Here is a 22,730-nt window from a genome sequence, read left to right as displayed (position 1 = left end):
GACACAAAATGTCAATTAGATTTAGCTGGTAAGGGCTGTATATCCTTACCTTTCTTTCCTACCGTTGGCATTTTATGTGGTTATAATCATTGCATTTGTTCCTTATTATGTAGATTTGTTGTAAAATGCTGTCATCTTGACTGGGATTGACTGGATGACATGATTGCGTAGTATCTCAGAGAATCAGAGCAAAATAAATAAATAAAGTAAAAAAAAAGATTTTAATTTTATTTTGTATTCTCTGTTTCTTTTCAGTACTTGTTTGAAAGTATACTGGACTTTCAGAGGATGGAAAAACTGGAATTTGGTGGAATCAAAGGGAGACTTTATGGTGAGCTTGTTGCCAAGATGCACAAAGACTTCAGTAACGACTGCCAAGCACTGAAGCACAGTGAAAACGACCCCCTTGATCTCAACTCTCAGGTGAAACTGCTTTACAGTGCAAAATTAAATAGAACATTTCTGATTCATAACATACAAATTCACAGTAGCTTTTTCTAATAGGGTTTTGAACATGAGTACAAGGATTTCAAGAGACAGATTGCAGACTTTGAATGTCGCCTGGCCAATCTGCTCTCTCTGGCTTTTAAGGATTGCGCGGGACTGGAATCGGCTTTAAACGTAAGCTTGACTGAAAACTTGTGTGGCACATTACTAATGAATAATTACTTAACAGATCTGCAAAGTAACACAAATCCTTTGTTTTCTTTAGATGCTAATGATTGCCGGACCATTCCTGGAGAAAAGACAAATCAGACACATATTAATGCCGACATTCCTTCTGCTTCAACAACATTTCAGAGAAGAGCTTGAGAACTGCAAATGTTTGTTCAAATCGCTTTACAGCCAGGTACTTTTATCCTAAAAAAAAGCAGTATGCGTTAAAATCACGATGGCTGTGTCTAAATTAGTTTTTGTTTTGCTGATTATTTACAGATGGAATGTGGTCTTACAAAGAACATGACACACACATCTACGTTGTTGAAATGCGCGAAAATGCTCCGAAAACGCATTCAAATACCGTGGGAAAAATTCAGATTACTGTTTGACACGTCAGTAAATAAAATGGCTACAAACAACTGCTTATCATTTACTTAATAGATTAATACACAGAACAGATCATAGATCTTTTTTTTTTTGTTGCCATTTTCCTAGGCCTGTGGAAGGTGTGGAGATGATGAATGAGTACCACATTTACACAGAGACGTTAAAGGACCTGGACCAGTATGAGGAGGGGATTTACTCTGACTGGTGTAATGGTTTGGAACACGCTTGCTTGGTCAACATGAACCAGCCTCTCATCTCCAGAAATCCATCATCTGGCCTGATCTCAGTCAACTTTAATCCAAAGGTAAATGATCTCCTCTAGAGGTCCTTAAAACAGAGGTATGTGTTAATTAAGTAAGAATGGAAAAAATAATAATATTCTCAAAGCACAAATTCCAGGTGCAGGATGAATCTTATCTGGAGGTAATAAGTTATTTTTGTAAGTTGTATATACTTTTTCAAAACCTCTTTTTTTTATCAAAAAAAGAGGTTTTGTAATATGTTCAGAAACTACTATGTATATATATATATATATATATATATATATATATATATATATAAAATATAACTATTTTAGCAGACTGAAGCATTTTTATTTACAGTCACTTTAAGTGAAGTTATTATTTTCAATCTGTTTTTTTTGTTTGTTTTTTTTTGTCAGTTTTATGGCATTTTTTCCCATCTGCCTTATTAACCAGGCCCGGAACCCAGCCTGACACTCTTCCTCACCCCCACACCCACACCCTACCTCTGTCATGACACTTCACCTCCACTCTATGTGTTACATTAACGCTCAGCTCGCACTTTGGAAACTTGCACTGTGATCACCTGCACATTGTTGGATCCCTCTTTCATTCAACTCACTGAACCATGTATTTATCATTTACAAAAATCTGTTGCACTAACTACGCCAAAACAAATTCCTCCTATGTCCAGTAACGTACTTGACAATACAACTTTTTCTGATTCTGATTCTGATTTCCTTTCACTTTTCAGTTGACTGAAGTCTTAAAAGATGTGAAGTTTATTCAAACATTCCGTCACTTCAACATCCCTGCAGCTGCAATGACTATTTTTGAGAAGCGGGAAATGTTCAACGAAGTAAGAAATAACCCGCCCCACATTACACTTACTTACTGTAAGTCTGATTTACACCAACGCTAAATTTAAATATATTGTTATGAATCTTGTTCAAATTTAAGTGGCTTATGGAGTCCACACAACTATAATAACGACAACGATAGTGGCAAGTCATATCGTTGGGATAACTTTCAGAGCAATTTGATGAATACTGAAAAATACTTATTCAGAAGAATCACATTCTCTATTTTGTGGCGCTAACGAGTTCCAATTAAGAGATTCTCACTGTTTTCGAATTGTAACTTATTTATTTATGGCTAAGAAAAGAGAGGGAATATTTTTATAGAGAAAACAGAGGGATATAGATAGGATACATCTTGTTTGTGTACAGTAAGATATTTGGTAGTTTAGAAAATGCCTTTTCTCTGAAACCACCCAGTCTTGGTTAAAGGCTATTCAGTTGAAGATTAAGTTTCCTGCCCTTTTTTTGGTGATCCTTTACGTAGCCAAAATATTTAATATCTTTTCTCCCCATTTCTTTTTCCAAGTGTTTGAGCAGTTTACAGCTGTTAGTGCAATGGTACAACAAGCTAAAGCTTACAGTGTTAGAGGTGGAACTTCCACTCATCAAAAAGGAGCTGGAGGCCATAGACCTGCAACTGAGAAACACAGAGACCAGCCTGACATGGCAGGATATGGACTGCTGGAGCTTTATCAGAACCACAGAACACCTCGCCCATGACCTTGCATGTCGACTCAGGAGAACCAAGGAAAACTGTGATGCCATTCAGTCTGTGATGAAGCGGTGGGGCAAGCAGATCATGTTCAGCAGGAAAGACAACAAGAAAGGCTCACTTTTACAACTGGATGACAGAGCAGACTGTGTGAGCAAGAGGTACAGCGCCATAAAAAAAGACGGAGATTCCATACATCAGCTTGTGCAGGTATGACAATGTGAGCTTGAAACTATTGATGTGGTTTGATAGCATTATGTTGTGGAGATATTCATCACTTATTAATTACAGAATTTTAAAGTTTTAGTCACAGGCAAATAAAAAAAAAAAGTTTTTACTTCCTGTAAATTTTATCCGCACATAATGAGGTACATATTATACATATTACATGACACTTTATATTTTTATTTATACCACTACTGTTATGTACATTTACATTGTACATTTACATGTACATTTTTTTTGACATTCTTATATTTATATATTTTGTGTATATGAGACATGCCTCATTTATCTGCTTTTATTTTATTATATTATTATTCTTTTTGGTACTTTCAACGTGTTGATGCTCAGTTGTTCTTGCAATTGCCCCTCAGAGATAAATAAAGTTTCCTGAATCTGAATCTGAATCTAACAACCTATTATGATACATCTATGTATTTTTTGTAAATTCTAGTTATTGGTTAAAAGACACAACACCTATGAATAATTGTAATTCCCTCTATCACTTCAAATACATAAAATGAAATAAAAACTGTTATAAATTCAAAGTCAAAACATTATAATGTTTTATGTTATCTCTTATGTTTTGTCTATTTTTTTAGGAGAATATGATCCTTTTCCATGCTGATCCAGGTTCAGAGGAATGGCAATCCTACCTGGAATATGTGGATCAAATCGTGGTGGACGGGCTCTTCTGCCACATCCAATACTCTCTCCAGTTCTTTCTGGACAGCATGGAGTCAAAGCTGAACCAGGTTCCTCTATTAGAGGCTCAGTTGATGCTAAATGGCTCAAGGCTGACCTTCTATCCTTCAATGGGACGAGATGTGGGAGATGGCCTATACAAACTGGCAGAGGGACTTGTTGGAGATGTATTTAAGACTTCACTGAATATCAGGAGAGTAGCTGCTCATCTTGACAGGGACAACTATCAGGTATTCTAGTTCGGTTGAAATATTTACATTTTCCATACCACTTGAAAATGTCAGATTACAAAAAAAAACATATCTTTTGTGTAACAATAATTCAAATGACTTAATTGACAGTCCTCTTAAAGGCATTAACTGCGACGTAGATTTTACAGCATAACATTTTCATCCCGATAGTTTCTCTTGTCAGACTCATGCTTGATGTACCCCATTTTCCATGAATTATTACAAGCAGCTCTAAGATAGCCTGCTTTGTAAGAAATGTCACAAGTAAAGTAAACAAGATTAATGAATTGTTATTTTTATTTTGTATCATTCTAAGCTAACTTTTGATGAGTGATCGTTGATTATTTTTGTTAATTAATTGACTGACATGTCGTCCCAGCACTTGAGTCCTGTCATGTACCCTGTCAGTGACCCTACACTGTTAGGAAGGCAAGTAAGAGTTCATGACCTCTGCTTCTAACAGGTGCCTTTTCTATCTACATTTTGGTCAAACTCTATGGAAGCAGAGATCATGGATTGCTCTTCTTTTGCTTGTATTGGTAGTTTTTCAGATGACTTGTATAGACTGAAGTATCTTAAGGAAATGCCTCCAGAAAGATTGATTGTTATCTGGTCAAACCCTTGTTCAGAAAATGGTATTTGTTTATTGTTCCATCATAAGTAGTTTTTAAGCAAATCAGTCCTACAAAAAACAACTTGTTACATTACTCTTACAGGACATCATGGACGGCATGTTAGATCTGTTGGATCTGAGACAGAAAATAATGGAGCGAGTAGACAATGCCTTGAAAGAAGTTGTAACGTACCAGTGGAAGTTTGACTCCTACACTCACCTGTGGCAAGCTGACAAGGCTGAGGTTCTCTGCCACTTTCTGAGGTATGGGCGCGTGCTCACAACAGAGGACATGGAGGTGTGTAGAGCAGATGTGCTCCCTGAGACCCCCCCAGCAATCCATAACTTCAAAGAACAGGTGGAAATCTTGCTGTTAACTTTCATATTTAATCATTATTAACAAAAAAAATAATTTTAAAGATATGGCAGTTTTTATTTTGATTCTAATAATACATGTCATCTCCATTTCACAGATTGATTATTATGAGGATCTGTATGCTGAAGTTTGCCAGCTGGAAGACTGCAGAGTGTTTGATGGGTGGCTTCGGGTGGATATTAAGTTCTTTAAAGCCAGCCTTCTCAATGTTATAAAAAAGTGGAGCTGGGTCTTCAAAGAGCATCTCTTGAAATATGTGACTAACAGGTAAATACATTTCAGCACCACTATTCAAGTCAAACAGCTGTGTTCATTCTTCTTATTGTACAAGCTTCTCCCTATAGTCTTGATGAGCTCCAAAGATTTCTCCAAGCCACAATGGAGGGGTTAAGCCATCCTGTAGCTAAAGGGGACCATCAAGGCTTTGTGGAAGTTATGAGTCACTTGATGGCTGTCAGAGACAAAGAAAGCGGGACTGATGAGATGTTTGAGCCTCTTAGAGATGCCATAATTCTTCTGGAGCGCAATGGCATGACAATACCACAGCAGTTTTATTGTCAAATGGAGGTACGAAAAATAATAGGGTAGTATTCACTGCACTTTTAATTGCTTATTAACATAAAAAACGTATTAAGAAACAATGTATTCACAAAATAATATAATATTGTATATACTTTTGTGTTCTTTAAGACTTTAGTCATTCAAAGACAAATCAGAATAATCAAAAATCCTTTTTTTACAGGAACTCCCGGAGAAATGGAATGAGACAAAAAAAATGGCATTGGCAGTGAGGCATGAGGTGGCACCCATGCAAAGTGCAGAAGTGATGGTTTTACGAAGACGATGCATGGATTTTGAGGTGACAGATTAGTTTAATCCACAAAGAAGGTTTTGTTTAAAAACGCATTACAGTTTGATAGTTTCCTGAAAACTTAAACCTTTGCACCCACCTAAACCCTCAGATTTTATCACAAATATTGACTTTGCCCGTGTGTGTATCAGTGTGAAAAAAAAAAAAGATTTACTAATCATTACTCCTACAGTACATTACTTAACCCTTTTCTCTAGAGAAATTCTACATTAACTGGAAAATATTGTATTAAATCTCCCAGACAGACGGTTTTACTTTTTTTATCTATCAGGTAAAGCAAACCAAATTCAGGGAGATCTTCAAGGCAACGGCACCCTTCAGTTACAATGCAGTGAATCCCTACATTAGTCTGGAGAAGGTAGGAGTTTAACTGTTTCTTCCTTAAAGTATGAACATTTTTCATGTATTCTGGCAGGTGCTTTGACTGACAGTTTGTCATGTGTTTTCTAGTCTGAAAAAGCAATCTCGGACATGGAAAAAGACTTAACAGAGTTACAAGAGTCCACAAATCTGTTTGATATAACAATCCCTGATTTCAGAGATATTAAGCTCTGCAGACAAGAGATTTCTGTTCTCAAAGAAATGTGGGACATAGTGGTATATGCACAGGCAAGTAGCGTAATCAATATTCTACACTAAAAATATTTTTATTAAAGAAATAGAAATGCAGCTGAAAATGTCATCATCCTACCACACTACCCCAGTAACTACATTACTTGACCTGCATGTCCTCTTGGAGGCTCTCTCTGTGTTGCTCAATGCCCTCTAGCCTCCAAATGTCCTTATTAAGCACCCTCAGCCCATTGACCCATGTGTCTGTGCCTTTATCTATACAGACCACTGTGGAAAACTGGACAATGACCAAATGGAGGCAGATAAATGTTGACCAGATGGAACCAGAATTGAGGACATTTGCCAAGGTGAGGTCACCGACAGTGCTACATCACACCTGCTCATCTCACCCGCTGCTTTGCTGCTATGCACCATTGATGTTTTTAACAGTTGTCTCTGATAACTAATTTTCCTGACCTACCTTCTGTTTGTGTAGGATTATACATGACCTATTATTTGTAACAGTTGCCACTGATAATTACTTGTTTCACCCCTACCTTCTGTTGGTGTAGGACATACGGAAACTTGATAAAGACGCTCGAGCATGGGACGTGTATACCGGGTTAGACCTTTATGTAAAGAACTTGCTAACGTCACTGCAGATAGTGACACAACTACAAAACCTGGCAGTTAGAGAGCGTCACTGGGTGCAGCTAATTAGAACAACGCAGGTACATAATACACACAGCTGAGGTCTTACTGCTGAGCAAAAATTTCTCTTACAAGACAGAAATCCCATGCTTTCTAACATGACAATTTTTTTTTCCAAACAGATGAATTTCACTGTCACAGACAGTACCACCTTGGGAGACCTTTTGCCTTTGCAGCTTCATTTGTTTGAAGATGCAGTTCGCAACATAGTAGATACAGCAATCAAAGAAATGGCCATAGAGAAGGTAAATGGATTCGAACCAAACATTACAGCATCAGTGATCTTTTAGTAATTATTCCTTATTATGACTGTTATTTTCCTTACATTACATTATATGGATGCATCATTTTTATTTTTTATTTTTTTTTTAACACCTTATAATGTTTGTTAAAAAAGCAATGCTATTGAGCAACGACCCACCCCAGGGAAAGAAAATTGTGTGATTATAACTGTCATCACTGTGATGTTCTCGCTATCTATTTCAGGTTGTAACAGAAATAAGTCAGACATGGGCATCAATGGAGTTGTCATATGAAGAAACAAACCAAAGGTCTATGTTGCTACTTAAATTTGATAAGGAGCTTCTTGAAACACTTGAGGATCATCAGGTAACCATCTAATTTATTGAGTTTTCACATGTAGTCACAAAAATTTGAAAAATGCAAAATAGTTTAGTACACAAATTTGGTATCAAGATTCTTGGTCTGTGAGGACAAATAGTTCAATACTGAGATGAGAATCCAGGAAGGGTAGCTCTGTCTGAGTGTCTTAACAGCACAGCTGAGACTAAAGAGGTCCCTATTGAGTCCTTGAATTTATAGCTGCTTGGGAAAGCAGGCCATTGTTGCACTGTGATGCTCTTTGAACATGCACAACAGATGTATTGGGGGGTTGTAGCCAGCAATTAGAACTTTAGTGTCACTAGTGTCTAGTGTCTCTTGTCTAAATTGTCTGGTTGCCATGTTGATGGAGTGGAATGTGTTTTCACGTAAAACTGATTTATATAATGATGTCAGGTTATCAGGATATTGCATTCTCTTGCCATAGTAGTGTGGTGTATTTAAGTTTTACAATGAACCAAACCCTCCAGTTAAGCTATGCTAATTTTGTATGTTCTAATCTTCAAGATTCAGCTCCAGAGTGTCTTTCAAAGCAAGCACATAGAGCACTTCTTGTTGATCCAGGCAATGGAGATCCAAAACCAGCTGACTGTGGCAGACTCTGTGCTGGTGGTCTGGATGGAGGTCCAAAGAACATGGGCCTATCTTGAAAGTATCTTCAAAGGCTGTGATGACATTTGCCAACAACTGCCAACGGATGCACTTAGATTCCAAGCAATTGATGCTGAATTTCAGGTCTGCCATTACATTGATCTAAACTGAATTGAATCAAATTGAATTGAACTGAATTGAAATGAAAAACACTTTAGTAATCCTCCAAAAGAAAATGACATAGCTGAACTTTATGTGGTAAAAGTCATATAAAGGGGAATTTAAACAAATTATTTGAAAATTTGTAATGTCAGAGATAATTGTATTATTGAAACCCTCTGATATTGCGATAAATGTTTTCAGGTGTGGTGTTTCTAGCCTAGTTGATATCTCATGAGGTATTGGCAGACAGCACAAGTGAAATCTTTTGGTAGATGGCAAGGATGGGAAATCACAGCTAACAGTTGAAGATTTGGGATGCAGCGGCACTCCTCCAGAGTTCACCTGAGCACACTATGTTCTTAACTAACACTGCAGGCGGAACTCCTTCTGGAGCATGTTCCTGCACCCATCTCTCAATGAAATATATATTATTCTTGATATTCCCACTAAGTTCAGGTCAGCTCTACAAGCTCATCCATTTTACTTATCAGTCATCTTACATTCCCTGTGACAAATAAGTGAGGAAATGGTTTCAACTAGGGATGCACCGATAGCATTTTTTTCACACCGAGAACGAGTATGAGTATTTTAATTTGTGTACTCGCCGATACCGAGTACCGGTCCGATACTTCCACAAAAATAACTAGGCTAAAAATGCAATGAAAAATGCAATGAATTGGAAGACAGGTTTTATTTGCAACAGAAATTAAATTTTAAACAAAACTCAGCCGGCCGGGCTTTCCTCCGCGGTGGGACATGCCTGTCTCTAGGGAGGCATCCAGGAGGCATCCGAAACAGATGCCTAAACCACCTCAGCTGACTCCTCTCAATGTGAAGGATCAGCGGCTCGACTCCGAGCTCCTCCCGAGTGACTGAGCTTCTCACCCTATCTCTAAGGGAGCGTCCAGCCACCCTGCAGAGGAAACTCGCTTGTATCCGCGATATTGTCAGTTCGGTCATTACCTAAAGTTCATGACCATAGATGAGGGTGGCAGCGTAGATTGACCGATAAATTGAAAGCTTCTCACAGAGCACCCCCTACAGAATGCCACGAGGGATATGGTCAAATGCCTTTTCCAGATCCACAAAGCACATGTGGACTGATTGGGTAAATTCCCATGAACCTCCAAGCACATTGGAGAGGGTATAGAACTGGTCCAGTGTTCCACGACCAGGACGAAAACTGCATTGTTCCTCTTGAATCCGAAGTTCAACTATCAGCCGAATTCTCCTCTCCAGTACCCTGGCGTAGACTCTCTCGAGAAGTGTGATCCCCCCTGGTGCCTTGCCACTGAGGTGACCACGACGTCGTCTCAGTGACGTCTGCTAGGGTGATGGAAGAGTACATCCCATAGTCCACAGTCACTGCTTCCTCAATCGAAGGCATGTCAGTCGGATTTAGGAGATCCTCAAAGTATTCCTTCTACCGTCCGACAATGTCCCCGGTCGGGGTCAACAGTTCCCCACCTGCACCGTAAACGGTGTTGGCATAGTAATGCTCCCCACAACCGAAAGTCCTTCTCCATGGCCTCACCGAACTCCTCCCAGACGCAAGTTTTTGCCTGAGCTGTGGCTTGCTTGGCCTGCCGGTACCTATCGACTGCATCAGGAATCTCACAAGCCAATATGGCCTGATAGGACTCCTTTTTCAGCCTGACAGCATCCCTTACTTCCGGTGTCCACCACCGGGTTTGGGGGTTGCTGCCATGACAGGCACCAGAGACCATGTGTCCATAACTTCGAGCTTACTGCGTTGACAATGGAGGCAGAGAACATGGTCCACTCAGACTAAAAGTCCCCAGCCTCCTTCGGAATATGTGAGAAGTTCTCTCAGAGATGACAGTTGAAGATTGAAGAGGGCAGACGTTCCCAACAGACCCTCACAATACGTCTGCCTGGTCTGTCCAACTTCCTCCTCCACCAGCATATCAAACTCAGTTAACAGCTCAGCCCCTCTCTTTACCTGAGTGTCCAAGACATACGGCCGAAGATCAGATGAAACGACAACAAAGTCGATCATTGACCTCCGGCCTAGGGTGTCCTGGTGACACGTGTACTGATGGACACCCTTATGCTTGAACATGGTGTTTGTTATGGACAAACTGTGACTAGCTCAGAAGTCCAATAAGAGAGCACCACTTGGCTTCAGATCGGGAAGGCTGTTCCTCCCAATCACACCCCTCCAGGTATCACTGTCCTTGCCCACGAGAGCATTGAAGTCCCCCAGTAGAAAAATGGAGTCCCCAGTTGGAGCACTATCAAGGCCTTCCAAGAAGGCCGGGTACTCTGTACTGCTGTTCGGCCTATAGCCACAAACAACAGTGAGAGACCTTTCTCCGACCCAAAGGTACAAAGAAGCGACCCTCTCATTCACCGGGGTAAACTCCAACACATGGCAGCTGAGCTGGGGGGCTATAAACAAGCCCACACCAGCTCGCCGCCTCTCACCCTGGGCAACTCCAGACTACCGGAGGGCCCAGCCCCTCTCGGGCAGCCGGGTTCCAGAGCCCAAGCTATGTGTGGAGGTGAACCCGACTATCTCTAGCCGGTACCTCTCAACCTCCTGCACAAGCTCTGGCTCCTTCCCCCTCCAGCGAGGTGACATTCCATGTCCCTATGGCGAAGGTTTTGGTTCAGGGATTGGGTCGTGCAGCCACCCTACCATGACTGTTACCCAAACCACATTGCACCAGCCTCTCATGGTCCTTCCTGCAGGTGGTGAGCCTACTTGAGGACAGGCCCACGTCGTCCTTTCGGGCTGAGCCCGGCCGTGTCCCATGGGCAAAGACCCAGCCACCGGGAGCTCGCCTCCAAGATCAAACCCTCTTCCCGCTTCTGCCTGTGCCTTTTCAGTCACTATTTTTTTTGATAATGTTTGTGTTCAATGTTTGTTTGGTGAAGTGACTGAATAAAGAATAAAGAATTTCAATCAAACCCCAGACTGGCTCCAGGGAGGGGCCCCGGTGATGCCATGCGGTAGATGTAACGGTCCCTGATTTATTTTTAACCATGTTCGGCCTGTGAACCGCTCTCAGTCTGGCCCGTCACCTAGGACCTGCTTGCCATGGGAGATCTTACCAGGGGCGTAATACCCCCGACAACATAGCTCCTACTGTAGGATCATTCGGGGCAACACAAACCCCTCCACCACAATAAGGTGGCGGTTTAAAGAGGAGTCAAACAAGATTTGGGGCCCTTTTCCAGAGATTTGAGCTTTTGAATGGTATTTGTGGTTACTCATTAAAATAGATATTAAACATTGCCACTACTAATGGCTAATGGACAACAATCTTTTAGGCAGAGCACAGAATCAAAATCAGTTTAGAGAATTTCAAACATCTTATGCATTTTTATCATGATGAAATGTTGGAAAATTTGAAAAACAATACTAAGAAGGACACAATATAACAAGAGCTAGTGGAATAGGCTGCCAATAGTTCAGTAAATTATGCAGTTTTTATAACTTTACAGCAAAATTATTTTTGGTTCTTTCAGGAGTTAATGTTGGACATTGCAATGATTAAAAATGTGATCGCGGCCACCAGCAAGCCACATCTATTTCAGAAGTTGGACAGTCTTCAACAAAGGTTCTTGTTTATTTAATTCAACTTTATTTATGTTGTTTGAATTTCTCTGTATAATCTCAAAGTTCCTTCTTTCTTACAGGCTGGCTTTATGTGAAAAAGCTCTTGCTGAATACCTGGAGACAAAGAGAATTGCCTTTCCACGATTCTACTTCATTTCATCTACAAACTTGTTGGACATCCTCTCTAAAGGGAGTCGTCCCATGGAGGTGAATATATGTAAATTTTCCCTTGATTCGCATTTGCTCATTATTTATTGATTTTCTGTAAGTGTTGTTTTTTTTTGCTTTTTAGGTCACTGTCCATCTTTCAAAACTTTTTGACAACATGTCAGATCTTGAGTTTGCCAAAACGGAACCATTGCATAACCCTAAAAGTGCTGTGGGTATGTACAGCAAAGAGGGAGAGTTTGTTACGTTCGAAACTGAATGTTGCTGTTATGGACCGGTAAGATCATGAATAAATAAAATAATTTTATTTAGTTATCACGTTGCGGAATATAACTAAGCCACTTGTAAAAATCCTTAACATTAGGTGGAGGTATGGCTTGCTTGTCTCGAGGACTCCATGAAGAAATGTATCAGAGGTCTCCTGTCTGAAGCTCTGTCTGTGTACGAGGACAGGCCAAGAGAACAATGGATTCTTGAATTTCCTGCCCAAGTCGCTCTCACTGGTGCACAGATCTGGTGGAGTAATGATATGGAGCTTGTGTTTAGAAGACTAGAGGAAGGCTTTGTGTCTGCCTTGAAAGACTACAACAAGAAACAGGTACAGTTTTTTAACAAGCAGACTAAATATCTCTTCCATTCCAATTGTCTGTCCAGTCTGTGTTAAAAATGTGGTCAAAATACAACAAAGATAGAGTACTATAGACCATAAGGGGTTCTGATTCCCCAATTCTGAGGTACAACAAATGGTGCATGATTTGAGGCTGACTGGGGACAAAGATGAAGAGTCTGAATAATTCTGGGGAGGATGCATAATTTTACCCTGCGGTGGATCTGTGATGTAAAAAAATATTTTCAGACCACGAGGAGTGATTGATTATCTTTTTCTTTGAGGCTTTGAGTTTATTGCCAATTAAGATGCTGAAATATATGCACACCATATTCAGAGGCTATCGCCCTGGTGCAGGCGGCGCAGGTTTGAAACCCAGCCTGGCACTCTTTAATGCATGTCTTCCTGCTCTCTCCACCCAAGTTTCTTTCAAGCCCTTTCAAAATAAAGGCCAATAGAGCCACAAAAAATCTTGAAAAAATGTTTTAAAAAATTGAACCTACAGTACATATTGTTATGGTAGGGAAAAAACTGCCGCTGTTTAATTTATATTGTCTGTAGGACCACATACAAAGTCTTTATATCGCTTATATAACCCATCATTTTCACGTGGCTGGCAATGGAAAAAAACACAATAAAAAGCAATATATTAGAGATACATTTAAGATTTGTGAATGCTTTTGTTTTTTGTGTTTTTTATGAAAAACACAACGTCCAAAATGTTTTCATGCTTTTTCTTTATTTTTCTAAGCAAAACTTTTCTAAAACATTGTTTAACCTTGTTTTGCCATTTCTCAATGTCATCTTCAGTCAGAAAAAACCCATATGTCAAATATGTGTACACAATACACAGTACAAATTTGATTGCCTTTAATGTGCATGTGGTCCAGATTTAGGATTCACAGTAACTTCTGGTTGTGTTTGATATAATGCATTGATTGAAATATAGATTATTTTTGTATGCTTGTGTTAGTGAGACAGAGAAGTTGATCGAAGCACCCATCCATCCATCCATCCATCCATCCATCCATCCATCCAGCCATCCAGCCATCCAGACATCCATCTTCAACACCCACGTTGTCATTTGCAGGGTCACAGGGCCAGATTTGAATTGGGGGCCACTTGATCTGCAGTCAAGTGCTCTACTACCGAGCTACACCCCCTCTTGCAGCTTGATCGAAGCAATGTTATATAGTTTTGCTGTGAATTTAATATTGCATTGTTGTTTTATCTTCTGCTTTTGTTGGCATTACTTGCAACTGTTTTTTCGCTTCAGATTTCTCAGCTCAACTTGTTAATTAGCATCCTGCTGGAAGAGCTGAGCCCAGGAGACAGACAGAAGATTATGACTATCTGCACTATTGACGTCCATGCTAGAGACATTGTTGCCAGGCTCATTGCTCAAAAGGTTGGCAGTAATGAATTATTCCAAAACAATCCTTTTAATCCAGTGGAGCTAGAAACATGGAAAAAATTATATAATTTTACATCTGTATAAAATTAATTCAGAATCACAACCGACTACTATCCCAAAAGGTTGCTTCACCTTTTGAAAACTGTATAACATAAAACCCTTAGATTTTCAATTAAAAGTTGACAGAATAGACAGCACTTAACTGTTTCACTAAATTGTATAGATTAAAATATAAGATATAGGCCTAGAATAGATGTAACCATTACTGTTATCATAGTACCTGAATACCATGTTTTTTTAACGTAGTAATTGCAGCTTTGCATGTTCACAGGTCACCACCTCACAGGCATTCCAGTGGCTTTCTCAGCTCCGACACTGCTGGAATGAGCGACTTCACCACTGCTTTGTCAACATCTGTGATGCTCAGTTTCAATATTCATATGAGTATCTTGGAAATACACCACGACTGGTCATTACTCCCCTCACAGATCGGTAACAACTGCATATCAGATTTTAGTCTATGTGTATTAAATCCAAATAATACGTTTATAACATATATCAGTGCAAAACTGCACATTTTCTTCCACTTTCTGCTTTTGTCACGTGTAGTTGCTACATCACCTTGACTCAGTCACTCCATCTGACCATGAGTGGAGCCCCAGCAGGACCTGCTGGAACTGGCAAGACAGAAACTACAAAAGATCTTGGGAGAGCCATGGGTGTCATGGTATATATTTTCAACTGTTCTGAACAGATGGACTATAAAGTAAGATTAGTTTGAATTTATTTCATTTGTTCTATTTCTGTCTTGATTTAACATTTTCACCAAATAAATGTTTTATTGCAAAATTTCTCTTTTGTTCATGTTAAGTCAATTGGAAATATCTACAAGGGTCTGGCCCAGACTGGAGCATGGGGCTGCTTTGATGAGTTCAATCGTATCCCTGTGGATGTTCTCTCAGTTGTGGCAGTGCAGGTCAAAACAATTCAGGATGCTATTCGCACTAAAAAGCAGAGGCAAGCAAATGATGCTGAATACTTGTTATGTTTTCATATTGGACTTGTGTATGTTTGAAGAAGAGTTAATGTTTTGTATTTTGTCTAGGTTTGTGTTCCTTGACCAGGATATTGTCCTGAAAAGCTCAGTTGGGATTTTCATCACTATGAACCCTGGCTACGCAGGCAGAGCAGAGCTACCTGAGAACCTCAAAGCCCTTTTCAGGTGGCACTTTGTAACTTGCTTTGTGTTTTTTTTTTTGTTAATAATAAAGTTCAATGTGTTCACTGAGTATGTCCTATTATAGACCCTGTGCCATGGTGGTACCTGATACCAAACTTATTTGTGAGATAATGTTGGTGGCAGAAGGCTTCCGTGATGCTAAGCTTTTAGCCAGGAAATTTACTTCTCTTTACAATCTCTGCAAAGAACTGCTCTCCAAACAGGTAAAGAAAGAAAAAAAACATTTCATTCATCTTCTATACCTGCTTCATCACTAATAACATCTACATGCATGTTTTAAGACTGTGGGAGGTAGAAGAGTCACCGGGAAAAAAATCCATACAAGAACAAGACAACCATGCACACTCCATATACAAAGCCTAGTAGCTAAGAGTCAAACCGGGAACCTTCTAGCTGTGAGACAGCATGTTAATCACCACACTGCATGTGCTCACTTCTGTATTTTAAATTAAATAAGATGCTCAAGTTATTCACCTTTTAAGCTTCTCTACACCTCGGCAGCAAGACAGAACATGAAAGGATTAGATAAATCTTATTAGTAAAGTGGAAGATTTTTGGCAAATGTCAACTTTGTTTCTCCTCTAGGCTCACTACGATTGGGGTTTACGTGCTGTGAAGTCTGTTTTGGTCCTGGCTGGGACTCTGAAGAGAAGGGACAAGACAAGACCAGAAGATCAGGTGTCTTCATATTTGTGTCATCGCATAGCTAGATGAGAAGCAAATTTGTACTTATGTAAAAGCTCCTGTTATCTCCTAGGTGTTGATGCGTGCATTGCGGGACTTCAACATGCCTAAAATTGTGACGGATGATATGACTATATTCCTGGGACTGCTTGGAGACTTGTTCCCAGGCCTGGAGGTGGAGAGAGAGAGAGACTGTGAATTTGAGAAGGCCATCAGAGAGACCACACTGGAGCTCCGACTCCAGTCTGAGGAAACATTTATCCTCAAGGTTTGTAAGTACTTTGAGTAAACATACCAACAAAATATTGAAAGAATGTTCTTGTAAACATCTTTAACTTTGTCAGGTGGTACAGCTGGAGGAACTCATGACAGTGCGTCACTCTGTCTTTGTTGTTGGAAATGCAGGGACTGGGAAAAGCCAGGTTAGATTTCTGCATGTCAAAGTGAAAACAAATGTTCAATTGTGCATTCATTTGTGCAACATAGATATCAAATGTGAGGTATTGACATTTTCAACAGATTTTGAGAGTTCTCCATAAGACCTATGTAAATTTGAAGAGGAGGCCAGTCTGGAATGACCTCAATCCAAAGGCGATTGACAGAGATGAACTATTTGGCTTCATCCATCCTGCTACTCGAGAGTGGAAAGATGGTAAACAGAAATGGACAAGGCACACTGGACTGTAATTTTCTGATGCTGTTTGTGTGAGGGAAATAATTGAAGGATTAGATATGATGGGGTCAGTTTATACAAGTAATTTATGGATCTTTATGACCTGACAGAGAATTGGGCATAATCAGTTTGTAGGCTCCAGCCTGTGAGGAGATTAGATGATTTTCATATCTGCAAGGCCATGTTTGACATCACTCAGCTATTCTTATATTGGTGTTATTCCAGAACCTGCTGTAGCCTTAGTCTTAATGTTAAATAATCGCATCATATCATCATATTGGTGAGTTTCCTATCATCTGCGCGTGCGTGTGCATAGGTGTGCGTGTGCGTGCGTGTGTGTGGCTGCGGGTGGGAGAGATGTGCATAGAAGGCTGAGAGGAGGAGGGAGACAGCATTTCATAGTTATCAATTATTGTTTTTGTAGTCCTCACATGGGTACACTGCTATTTTCTTATATGTATGCACCCATTACCAAAAAGGTTACAGCCTTAATGTGTTAAATAAATACTCTGCTTAGTCTGTCTTCAAATTGTGATTAAAAAAAAAAGAATAAAATGAAGTATTTTACTCATAAGTATAAATGGCACTTACACTGTGCAATCTACTGTGCTTTTCATTGTTCAATCTCTGTGCAAGGTTTACTTTCATCACTGATTCGTGAGCAGGCAAACATCTCCCACCTTGGGCCTAAGTGGATTGTGTTGGATGGAGACATTGATCCAATGTGGACTGAATCACTCAACACAGTGATGGATGATAACAAGGTACCTCCCTTCTGTTCACTCATACACTTCTGTGTAACACAAAGCAACCAAGGTTGAAGAAGAAAAAGTTCCTTCTGCCACCCTCCTATAGCAGTCACGTCCTGGAATGTGAATACTTGTGGGTCCTTTTTCAGAGCAATGACTCAGTGTCACCAGCACTGTGATTTTTTCCCTTTGAAATATGCTAAAGCTGGTTCATCTTATGTAATGATATATGCAGATGTTTTTTACTTAATTTGATTCAAACTTCAAATATGTAATTATTGTAAAAGGTAACACTTCATAATCTTATAGGTCCTGACTCTCGCCAGTAATGAGCGTGTGCCACTTACCTCATCTATGAGACTGGTGTTTGAAATCAGTCATCTAAGGATGGCCACTCCTGCCACTGTATCCAGAGCAGGAATCCTCTATGTTAACCAACAAGACCTGGGCTGGAACCCGTGAGTCACATGGAATCATACTCAACCTGTTGGCATTCACATAATATCAATAATACAGATTCATATTATTTTCCTTTTTTAATCATCATGTGTGTCTTGGGTTTTTGCTTAGATATGTTGCCAGTTGGATTGATCAACGTCAGCACCAGACGGAAAGGGCTCATCTCACAATATTGTTTGAGAAATATGTTCCACGTTGCCTAGAACAGATGAAAAACCGTTTCAAGACGATTACTCCTATCACTGAGAACTCTTTGGTGCAGGTGTTTGACATGCAAACGTCTATTTCTTCATCTTTGTATATCAACAAAACAGTCAAGAAAATATAGATCTAATAATTCTCTTCTTATTCAGACACTTTGCACATTGCTGGACTGCCTAGTGATACCAGAAAATATACCACCTGAGTCCCCTCGTGAGATCTATGAAACCTTTTTCACTTTTGCCTGCATCTGGGCTTTTGGGGGGGCCCTCTGTCAAGACCAGGTATATGTCTAGTTTAATTCAGAGAAATAGAGTAGAATATTATGATCCAAAGCTTCCATTATATTACCATATTAGTATTACCTATTGTATTGTATTACCCAATAAAATGATAATGAACGACGCTTTTCATGTGTAGATGTACATATACAATTTGTAACTTGTTAAAAGTTAGGTCTATGTACAAAATCGACGGCTTTGAAATACTGGTGGTTTATTTATGCATGGATGAAAAAAAAACTGTACATAAACTGTCTGAGTAAGTTATCAGCACATTTTGTTTTATGGCTGTCTATTACTATCTACTTCTTAAAAACTTAAATATTGATTGATCCACATACTGTGCTAATTGGTACTGTACAGTACTGTATATGATTGTTTTTTTATACGTTGTTTTTCCTCATAGTGTTGTTATCTAAATGAAATTATGTGAATTAATGCCTACCCTATATTTTTGATAATTTTTCCAGCTCCGTGATTATCGAGCAGAGTTCAGTCAGTGGTGGACCAAAGAAATGAAGACAGTGAAGCTGCCAACACAAGGGACAGTGTTTGACTACTACCTTGACCATGAAACCAGGCGCTTCCTGCCCTGGGGTGAGTCTGTGCCACAGTTTGAAATGGAAACATGCCCACCATTGCAGGTAAGAACTTACAAACTACTCTAGCTATGAGAGGGAAAGAAACACAAAATGTTGAAGTAGTTGGACAAATAGTCACAATCAAAAAAAGCTAAATAACCAAAAATGAACAATACAGGGATATTAAAAATGTATGCATGCCTCATTGAACATAATAAGAGAGGGTAAATTCACTTCATGAGGTTATGGCAGGGGTGCTGGAATGGATGATAGACTTGCCACTGGGACTGATTACCATCTACTAGTCCCTATACCAGAGTGTGTGGGGGTGAAGGCATGAGCAACAAGGCTTGAGCTATCACCCACGCTCTTTTGTCTTTCTTTATGCTCCTGCGTACAGCTGTGAATGCTCCAAAGACTCTTGCTGAGCCATAATTAGAGGGGCTTTGTTCTGAGCAAATGATGCTATTATGACAGAATAGTTGTGGTGTTCTGGGGAAATACAAGAAATTATAAATCACATACAATTCACTGAACACATGTCTGTCAATAAATCACTCTCAAAGAAAGCCATAATAAGCATGTATGTTTTTGTTCTGTCTCCCTGCTGTTTCCATGATTGCAGGCTGTTGTGGTACACACTGCAGAGACTGTGCGTCTGTGCTACTTCATGGACTTGTTGCTGGAGAGGAGACAGCCAGTGATGGTTGTCGGTAATGCTGGAGTGGGAAAGACAGCACTTGTCAGGAACAAGTTAGACTCCCTGCCTGAGAGTCATATGATCTCAAAAGTACCCTTCAACTATTACACTACCTCCCTCATCTTGCAAGGTTAGTGGCTTTTTTGTTAGTTCTGTGGTACACATTAATCCATCGAGAAAACAGTAGCACCATCTGCTGGTAACGGTTACATTCAAAGCAGCTGTGGAGAGTGAAAGCTTGACCTTTATTTATCGTTAATTTAAGTTACTGAGCCATCCCCACATTTCCAAAGCTTTTTTTTTCTTTAATGAAACCATCCATCCATCCATTTTCCACCGCTTATCCGGAACCGGGTCGCGGGGGCAGCAGCCTCAACAGAGATGCCCAGACTTCCCTCACCCTAGACATTTCCTTCAACTCTTCCGAGGAGAGTCCGAGATGTTCCCAGGCCAGCTGAGAGACATGCGGTGCGTCCGAAATGACATGCTAAAAAGTATATACTAAAAAGTATACTTAAGTTTGGCACACTTTTGAGTAAATATCAGTAGTGTGCATTAATTCGGACGTACTATTAAGAGCGCACGCGTCACTTCCTGCCGTAGGGAGGGGGGGGAGTTGTTACCATGGTAACCTGTCACAGCAGCGGTAGCAGCACCGCTGTTTCCCGTTTATTCTGGCCGAAACAAGATGACATTATATAATATTATTATGTACGAATATTATAATATTAATATTATATAATAATATTATTATACTTAATATTATACTTATGAAATATACATATCTCTTACAGTAGCAACCAAACGCTGCTGCATTGCATTGTGGGAAGTTTCTGCTCGGCTAGTGTCCATCAATCCACACTAAAAAAATTCTCCGGAATGAGTATGGATAGAGCTACTATTGAGTATGTTCTAATGTTTAGGACGCATTCAAAAATCGCCGCTGCTTCTGCCGACGACCCGCCGATCAAACTGAAGAGTGATAATTTATGTTTTTACATACCGGTACTCATTTTGCATACTCATTAGGGTGGAAGTATGCAATTTCGGACGCAGCCATAGTCTCTCCAGCGTGTCCTGGGTCTTCCATGCGCTCATTATTAATGGTACACAATGTTTTGGAGGAATTGCATTTTTACTTTTATTAATTTTGTTGGTATTGTTGTTGCTGTTGTCGTTGGTTTCTTGCATAGGAATTCTAGAGCGACCGTTAGAGAAAAGGGCAGGCAGAAGCTACTCCCCAGTAGGCAACAGGAGGCTGGTGTACTTCATAGATGACATGAACATACCGGCTGTTGACAGCTACGGAACTGTACAGGCTCATGCACTTATACGCCAGCATTTGGATTATGGGCACTGGTGAGTAGTCCCTCTACACAGCAAGTCAGATCATGTCAAGTCACTTCATTCTTGTGATGATTGACACCCTATGTCCAATTAAAGAAATGTTCCTCCACTAACTTCCAACTAGCCTCTATCATAGACATGCTCCATTGGCAACACACAACATTTACAGTGTTGACAACAGAATGACTAAATATTGATAATTGGTAAATACGTATATTAGAATGAACACCTTTTTTTGTGTGTGTTTGAGCCTTGTGCCAGTTTGTTTAGTTCATTCATTGAAACTCTCCGTTAACCTATCTTTTGCAGGTATGGCAGGCAAAAACTTACCTTAAAAGAAATACAAAATACTCAGTATGTTGCCTGTATGAATCCAACTGCTGGGAGCTTTATTATCAACCCCAGGTTGCAGGTATGTTTGTCAGTAAAATCACCATTTATTTCCTGAAGTCAATGAAAAATTATACTATCAGTCAAGATCATCTTTAACTTTGGCCACTGTTTTTTAAAACTCAGATTACGATAATAGTGTGCGTGAAAATATAACTGAATTATAGCGGGCATTACCTAAGTGACATATATAAATATATCATTTCTAGATAGGGAAATTTATAGTGCATGCAACCAAAGCATTTAAATTTTTTCAGTTAGATATTTAAATCTTAAGCATTGCAGCATTGATTTTTTTATATACATTTTCTAAAATGTAATAATTTCAAACTGTCCCAACAGAGACATTTTTCAGTTTTTGCAGTGAACTTTCCTTCAACTGAGGTTCAGATGTCAATATACAGTCAGATCTTGTGTGGACATTTGAACCAACAGCTCTTCAGTCCGCTGGTTCAGAGGAGCGCTGGCACTGTGGTCCGAGCTGCCATTGCACTTCATCACAAGATGGTTCACAATTTTTTGCCTACAGCCATCAAGTTTCACTACACATTTAATCTTCGAGACTTATCAAATGTTTTTCAGGTAGTCCATATAATAAACACATTTCACTCATAGAATTATGAGATGTAAGTGAAAGAGACACATGATTATTTTTGTTTTTAAGGGCATCCTTTTGTCTGGGCCCGAGAGTGTGAAAGAAAGCAATGACCTGGCAATGTTGTGGCTTCACGAGTCCTGTAGAGTATACTCAGATAAACTGGTAGATGTCAAGGACATACAGCTTTTCCAGAAGCTCCAGATGGAGGCCCTGCATGAATACTTTGAGGTGCAAACCACATTCTGATAAAGAGAATAAACTTCCTGTTTTTCACCTGCAAGCAAGAATGTTACACAAAATATATATATTTTTTTTCTCCTCTTCCAGGGACTTGAGGAGAAAAGGGTGAAAAAACAGCCCCTCCTCTATTGCCGCTTTGCCAACATGGGTGAGGAAACCTCCTATGCTCCTGTCACAGATTGGTCAACACTCAGAAACATCCTCACAGATGCCTTGGAAAGCTACAATGAGCTCCATCCAGTCATGAATCTAGTGCTGTTTGAAGATGCTATGCAACATGTGTAAGTATCTTTTTTT

The 22,730-nt window shown here is 39.7% G+C and overlaps 1 protein-coding gene across 1 annotated transcript in view; it reads left to right on the top strand.

Annotated features, from left to right (window-relative positions):
- Positions 1-821: 821 nt before the first annotated feature.
- The window catches only part of si:dkey-233k19.3 (dynein axonemal heavy chain 11), a 42,061-nt gene continuing 20,152 nt past the window's right edge, over positions 822-22,730 (top strand). Inside the window, exons 1-42 of the mRNA XM_061718323.1 lie at positions 822-850; positions 937-1,052; positions 1,156-1,351; positions 2,044-2,148; positions 2,676-3,071; positions 3,686-4,018; positions 4,735-4,989; positions 5,105-5,274; positions 5,352-5,574; positions 5,750-5,866; positions 6,150-6,236; positions 6,329-6,487; positions 6,715-6,798; positions 7,003-7,161; positions 7,264-7,386; positions 7,628-7,750; positions 8,270-8,497; positions 12,011-12,102; positions 12,182-12,308; positions 12,394-12,546; positions 12,634-12,867; positions 14,153-14,284; positions 14,622-14,782; positions 14,900-15,056; positions 15,162-15,307; positions 15,396-15,512; positions 15,595-15,733; positions 16,116-16,208; positions 16,288-16,482; positions 16,559-16,636; positions 16,734-16,866; positions 17,524-17,651; positions 17,946-18,094; positions 18,207-18,357; positions 18,449-18,580; positions 19,048-19,221; positions 19,784-19,988; positions 21,052-21,217; positions 21,515-21,617; positions 21,938-22,177; positions 22,260-22,421; positions 22,521-22,714. Coding sequence (XP_061574307.1) covers positions 937-1,052; positions 1,156-1,351; positions 2,044-2,148; positions 2,676-3,071; positions 3,686-4,018; positions 4,735-4,989; positions 5,105-5,274; positions 5,352-5,574; positions 5,750-5,866; positions 6,150-6,236; positions 6,329-6,487; positions 6,715-6,798; positions 7,003-7,161; positions 7,264-7,386; positions 7,628-7,750; positions 8,270-8,497; positions 12,011-12,102; positions 12,182-12,308; positions 12,394-12,546; positions 12,634-12,867; positions 14,153-14,284; positions 14,622-14,782; positions 14,900-15,056; positions 15,162-15,307; positions 15,396-15,512; positions 15,595-15,733; positions 16,116-16,208; positions 16,288-16,482; positions 16,559-16,636; positions 16,734-16,866; positions 17,524-17,651; positions 17,946-18,094; positions 18,207-18,357; positions 18,449-18,580; positions 19,048-19,221; positions 19,784-19,988; positions 21,052-21,217; positions 21,515-21,617; positions 21,938-22,177; positions 22,260-22,421; positions 22,521-22,714 — 6,635 coding nt within the window. The 5' untranslated portion in view covers positions 822-850. The remainder of the gene's footprint in view (positions 851-936; positions 1,053-1,155; positions 1,352-2,043; positions 2,149-2,675; positions 3,072-3,685; positions 4,019-4,734; positions 4,990-5,104; positions 5,275-5,351; positions 5,575-5,749; positions 5,867-6,149; positions 6,237-6,328; positions 6,488-6,714; positions 6,799-7,002; positions 7,162-7,263; positions 7,387-7,627; positions 7,751-8,269; positions 8,498-12,010; positions 12,103-12,181; positions 12,309-12,393; positions 12,547-12,633; positions 12,868-14,152; positions 14,285-14,621; positions 14,783-14,899; positions 15,057-15,161; positions 15,308-15,395; positions 15,513-15,594; positions 15,734-16,115; positions 16,209-16,287; positions 16,483-16,558; positions 16,637-16,733; positions 16,867-17,523; positions 17,652-17,945; positions 18,095-18,206; positions 18,358-18,448; positions 18,581-19,047; positions 19,222-19,783; positions 19,989-21,051; positions 21,218-21,514; positions 21,618-21,937; positions 22,178-22,259; positions 22,422-22,520; positions 22,715-22,730) is intronic.

This window comes from Cololabis saira, chromosome 3 (assembly GCF_033807715.1).
Source record: "Cololabis saira isolate AMF1-May2022 chromosome 3, fColSai1.1, whole genome shotgun sequence".
NCBI lineage: Eukaryota > Metazoa > Chordata > Actinopteri > Beloniformes > Belonidae > Cololabis > Cololabis saira.
Note: the sequence above shows the minus strand (reverse complement) of the source record. Positions and strands in the feature narration are given on the sequence as shown.